Raw genomic sequence first — 6,000 nt, forward strand, 5'->3', positions numbered from 1 at the left:
GGAAGACAACGCACAGACAGGTCCGTCACGTCCACAGCTGAAACCTATTTGACGATCGTTTGCAGCCACAGAAAGATGGAGTGCCGTGATTTTTGTTTTTGGTACCTTTTCTGTGTTGTATGTGTCTATGGAGTTAATAATATTAAATATGTCTTCCCTGTGTATTTTTTGGTATCTTGCTGAAAGCTGAAAGCCTTTGAGTCAAAAGGCCCAATCGAAAATACACAATTTTAACCCTACCCTCTCCCCTAACCCCCCATTATCCCCATTATCATACAACACACATTTATGGGCGAGGCTTAAGTCCATGTGGGTGGAGTTAAGGTGAAAACCACCTGTACTTAACCCGTTCTGGGCGGGAACCCCTTTTGGTGTTAGCATTATGATATGCTTTAGCTATTGGAAAATAGCAGATCTACAAGCTCATAGAAGAACCACTGACATAGAAACATAGCTTTTTCAGAAAACTGTCAGGATGTAGACGACATTTTTAGAATCTGATCTCAGGTCAAAATGGGTTAATTAGCTGGTGGGCGGTGCGGCCACATAAACCACAATTTGAACACTTTCTGTACACTTTTTTGACAAAATAAAACTTCCTAATAACGTCTTCCTCCTAGTACCATCATCATGTTTTAGGTGTGAAAAAGATCATGGCACTACATCTTTAAAGTTCGCGTTACCCCAGATCTTACTATGTTTAGCCACTTATATTGTCCGACACTCGAGTCAAAGAATCGGGCAAGTAACTACATACATCTTTGAAGGATTCCACCCCGACTATACAGTAGGTCCAGGGTTCCCCAATTAATTTTCCTCAAGGGCCATATTTTGACTAGGGTACCAGGCTGGGGGCCGAGTCCGCACACGTGAGGTCGAGGTCTTGCCCTGAAAAATCATTTTCAGGGCAAGACCCCATTTGAAAAGGATGCCCAGTTTGACATGCATAGGCTACTGACCCCCATTTAATGCCATTTATAAAAAAAAAAAATCTTCCGCAGGCCGCAAGGGGGCGCTCCGCGGGCCGCAAATGGCCCGCGGGCCGCCTATTGGGGAACCAATAGGCGGAAGGTCAAGCTCAAATGAAGGCACCTTGTCCTTGTTCGTTAGGAAGACAGGCCCTGGATTATAAAACAATATCCATGAATCCATGAATCACTTTCATTGACCACTATCTTCGCCAATGTAGAAATGGAGCTACGGTAACTTTTTTCGTTTTGCACGAGGGGATGCTTTATGCACAGCAAAGTCCTTGTAGTGGTGCCGGTCCACGGGAGAATAAACTTGAGCTGAAGGAATCTGTACGGCCGAAAAGTTTCTTTTTTTTGTGTGTGTCCAAAATAAAATATTTGGCACTTTGGCTATCAGTGTGTGTGGGCGGCCATTTTCTTGTTCTTTCAAGATTTCCACTCAAACGTTTTCTCAATTTCTTGCCACCCCTGCAAAAAGTATTTTTTTCTGAAATGACGTCTCTGCTGTGTAGTCTGTGGGTTGAGCTCTTCGGATCAGAGCCTTCCTCCTCCTCCTCCCTCCCCTTCGTCCGACCCCTTGGCTCTGCTCTTGTTCTCCTCTGCGCTCGGATCACGGCAGGTGCACTCGTCCTGATCGCAGTCTGCCCCAAACTGGATGACCTGTCAGTCAGCAAGCAAAAAAAAAAAAAAAAGCATACATACAGCGGGTCAGGCATAGAGTTATAAAGGATGGACGGATGACCGGGAGCGACAGCCCCGCCCCCCGCTATTAATTTCAATAGAAGCTGCTCAGTGGCGTTTTGAAGCACCCGGAAGTTCCATTATAACTCAATGGCTCGAGCGAGCGGAAGTTAAAGGACCACTTCACCACTTTTCAACTTCTCTTCCTATAATTGGTCCTAACTAATGTTCATGATAAAATACCACCATTTTTTCCTACTCTGTGTCTCATAGGAGGGCTGTGGGCAGTTCAGAAACCCGTCCACCAGTGACATCATCGATGGTGAATCCAAGCTAATAGAAACGGCAGGCTTTCTTTTCCTGAAAAGTTGCAATGTAATGCAAAAGTTGAAGCCATCGTTCTCACGATAATAGAAATCTAAATATATTTTAAAACAAATCTTGTAAAAAAGAAAATCTGGTGGACGGGTGTCCGAACTGCCCAAAGCCCTCCTATGAGACACAGACTGAGTAGGAAAACATGTTTTTATCATGAACATTAGTTCCAATTATATGAAGATGTTGAAAAGTGGTGAAGTGGTCCTTTAAGCCCGGACCTCAAATGTGACCTCAACATCTTTCAGTGATGGAAGGTAAATTTGACCTCAACATCTTTCAGTGATGGAAGGTAAACTAAGTACACGTTGCGTGCAATTGTGAGGGACTTTTTAACTGGAGTATACTGTAGGTCCAAATGTCAATACTTTTACTTCTGAACTGTGGAGGCAAATGTTGTACTTTTACTCCAATACAATTATTTGAAAACTTTAATAACTACCGGTAGTTATAGTTATACTCTGTGGATTTTCATTATTATCACAAAAAATACTCTTCTCCCTTCTGGCCCAAAAACTGTGGAATGCACTCCCCGTTGCAGTCAGAAATGCAGCATCACTCCCAATCTTCCGCCGTAGTCTGAAGACCCACCTTTTCAGACTCCATCATGGCCCATAGCACTTACCCTACCCCCTTATAGATAGCACTTTTAGACTTAGATAGCATTTGAAACAGACTTATAGCATGTAATGTAGACATCACAATAATTGCATTGTATGTAGTCATAGCACATCATAGTACATATGTATAGCATAGTATAGTATATATGTATAGTTTATATGTATAGTGTCATTATATAGATATGTTCTAGTTACGTTCTTAGCTTACGCATGTTTCATGATAAATGCAATTATATATGTGATGTATTCCCATGCTTTTGTTCTTGCCTAATGTAGAGCGTCTACTAAATGCCTAAATTGTAAATTGTAAAAAATACATGAACCACTTCAGCCCTATTATATATACATCTCGGCCATTTGAAAATAGCCGCTCACAATGCGATCACGACATATTGTGAGCTTGTAGATCGGCTATTTTCAAAATACCTTATAGTTCCGGCGAACCTCGAGTACATTTTGAATACAGGACTTCTACTAGCATTTTCTACATTACAGTATTGATATGCTGTATTGATGTTGGCACCAATAGGAGAGATAACTATAGGCACACGTTGATCAAAATAACAATTCTTCTACATTCACACTCATTCTGGACGGGAACCCCTTTTGGTGTTTTAACTAAGCATTATGTTATACTTTAGCTATTGAAAAATAGCAGATCTACAAGCTCATAGCGCGCCACCGAGTGGCGCGCTAGGAGCTCGTAGGTCTGCTATTTTTGGAAAAATCGTAAAAATGCGGCACACATCTTTGAATATATATTCTTTCAGAGCGAACGTTTTTTTTATTTCGACGTCAGGCCCAAATGGGCTAATTGTGTAGACTTCTTGTAAATAAGATAATTCAGATGTTGAACTGAGAGAGTGTAAAATGAAACCAAATGGGATATGGTTGGTTGTGTGTGAGTGTGTGTGTGTGTGTGTGTGTGTGTGTGTGTGTGTGTGTGTGTGTGTGTGTGTGTGTGTGTGGTTGTGTGTGTGGTTGTGTGTGTGTGTGTGTGTGTGGGGGGGGGGTGGATCAAAGACACGTAGATTCTCCCTGTTTAGATAGCCTGTAGAATTTTAATATTTTACAATAAATAAAGTAATAGATTCAATTCTTTAGTTTAAAAATAAAGTTATTGAGAAAAGCAAATAGTCGACCACGGTAGTCGTTTCATTTTTTTTTAATAAAACAGCAAAGGGGACGATAACAAAGTAATTTGCTCCCGTTGACCCTAACAGCGAGCAAAGTGATTTCTTTGCCATTTCCACTCCATACTGTTTGTGTACTTGAAGAGGCTAAAGTACTGCTTAGTAACTTGACCGTGCTCTTAGCCCAGTGAGACCTGCATGACGTCCATTCTACAAAACGCCTTCTATAAATCCTAACACTGAAAAATACAAATAAAACAACATTTCTATAATATCAGAGGTCCTCAAAGTATAACCTTTCCATGTCAAGGACCCCCAACATTATATGTATTTGGCCGCCGACCCCCATTTGACAATATTTAGCTCCAGGGACCCCATATGCAAAGATATTAATTAACAAAATATATATAATATAATTTACAATTTTTGTTGTATTTGATGTATTACCAACTTTTTGTTCTTGCTTAGGCCTATAAATTGCTCTGGATTAAGAGCACCTGCTAAATGCCTAAATTGTGAATTGTATATTGAAAGATTTGAACATATTTTCATGATTTAAAGAAATAAAAAAATAGCAGATCTACAAGCTCATAGCGCGGCACGACGTGACACGCTATGAGCTTGTAGATCTGCTATTTGTTTTACTAAAGCCAATAACAAAGTGGTAAAAATCTAAAGTGACACTGACGGAATGCGCTCCCGCTTCCCGCCGGGCCCAATGGGTTAGTAGACTGCGCTGCCGCCCCGCCGGGCCCAATGGGTTAGTAGACTGCGCTGCCGCCCCACCGGGCCCAATGGGTTAGTAGACTGTGCTGCCGCCCCGCCGGGCCCAATGGGTTAGTAGACTGTGCTCCCGCCCCGCCGGGCCCAATGGGTTAGTAGACTGTGCTGCCGCCCCGCCGGGCCCAATGGGTTAGTAGACTGTGCTGCCGCCCCGCCGGGCCCAATGGGTTAGTAGACTTTTGTATTTCCTCACATCACTTTTCAAAGGCAGCCGTAACGTCCCCCCGGGGGGCGATAAAGAGCATGATGTCATCCGTAACGTCCCCCCGGGGGGCGATAAAGAGCATGATGTCAACCGTAACGTCCCCCCGGGGGGCGATAAAGAGCATGATGTCAAGCCGTAACGTCCCCCCAGGGGGCGATAAAGAGCATGTCACCCGTAACGTCCCCCCGGGGGGCGATAAAGAGCATGATGTCACCCGTAACGTCCCCCCGGGGGGCGATAAAGAGCATGATGTCACCCGTAACGTCCCCCCGGGGGGCGATAAAGAGCATGATGTCACCCGTAACGTCCCCCCAGGGGGCGATAAAGAGCATGTCACCCGTAACGTCCCCCCGGGGGGCGATAAAGAGCATGATGTCAACGTCCCCCCGGGGGGCGATAAAGAGCATGATGTCACCCGTAACGTCCCCCCAGGGGGCGATAAAGAGCATGTCACCCGTAACGTCCCCCCGGGGGGCGATAAAGAGCATGATGTCACCCGTAACGTCCCCCCGGGGGGCGATAAAGAGCATGATGTCAGCCGTAACGTCCCCCCGGGGGGCGATAAAGAGCATGATGTCACCCGTAACGTCCCCCCGGGGGGCGATAAAGAGCATGATGTCATCCGTAACGTCCCCCCAGGGGGCGATAAAGAGCATGTCACCCGTAACGTCCCCCCGGGGGGCGATAAAGAGCATGATGTCACCCGTAACGTCCCCCCGGGGGGCGATAAAGAGCATGATGTCACCCGTAACGTCCCCCCGGGGGGCGATAAAGAGCATGATGTCACCCGTAACGTCCCCCCGGGGGGCGATAAAGAGCATGATGTCAACCGTAACGTCCCCCCGGGGGGCGATAAAGAGCATGATGTCACCCGTAACGTCCCCCCGGGGGGCGATAAAGAGCATGTCACCCGTAACGTCCCCCCGGGGGGCGATAAAGAGCATGATGTCAGCCGTAACGTCCCCCCGGGGGGCGATAAAGAGCATGATGTCACCCGTAACGTCCCCCCGGGGGGCGATAAAGAGCATGATGTCAGCCGTAACGTCCCCCCGGGGGGCGATAAAGAGCATGATGTCAGCCGTAACGTCCCCCCGGGGGGCGATAAAGAGCATGATGTCACCCGTAACGTCCCCCCGGGGGGCGATAAAGAGCATGATGTCATCCGTAACGTCCCCCCAGGGGGCGATAAAGAGCATGTCACCCGTAACGTCCCCCCGGGGGGCGATAAAGAG

At 46.1% G+C, this 6,000-nt stretch overlaps 2 protein-coding genes across 2 annotated transcripts in view; both read right to left on the minus strand.

The window, feature by feature from the left end:
* Positions 1-6,000, minus strand: part of astn1 (astrotactin 1) — a gene marked incomplete at its 3' end in the record, with an annotated part of 1,033,675 nt that overhangs the window by 133,399 nt on the left and 894,276 nt on the right. The window lies entirely within an intron of this gene.
* pappa2 (pappalysin 2) overlaps positions 1,506-6,000 on the minus strand; it is a gene marked incomplete at both ends in the record, with an annotated part of 278,401 nt that continues 273,906 nt past the window's right edge. Inside the window, one exon of the mRNA XM_079505807.1 lies at positions 1,506-1,631. Within this exon, the coding sequence (XP_079361933.1) occupies positions 1,506-1,631 (126 nt within the window). The remainder of the gene's footprint in view (positions 1,632-6,000) is intronic.

Source organism: Electrona antarctica (genome assembly GCF_951216825.1).
Source record: "Electrona antarctica genome assembly, chromosome: 1".
Lineage (NCBI taxonomy): Eukaryota > Metazoa > Chordata > Actinopteri > Myctophiformes > Myctophidae > Electrona > Electrona antarctica.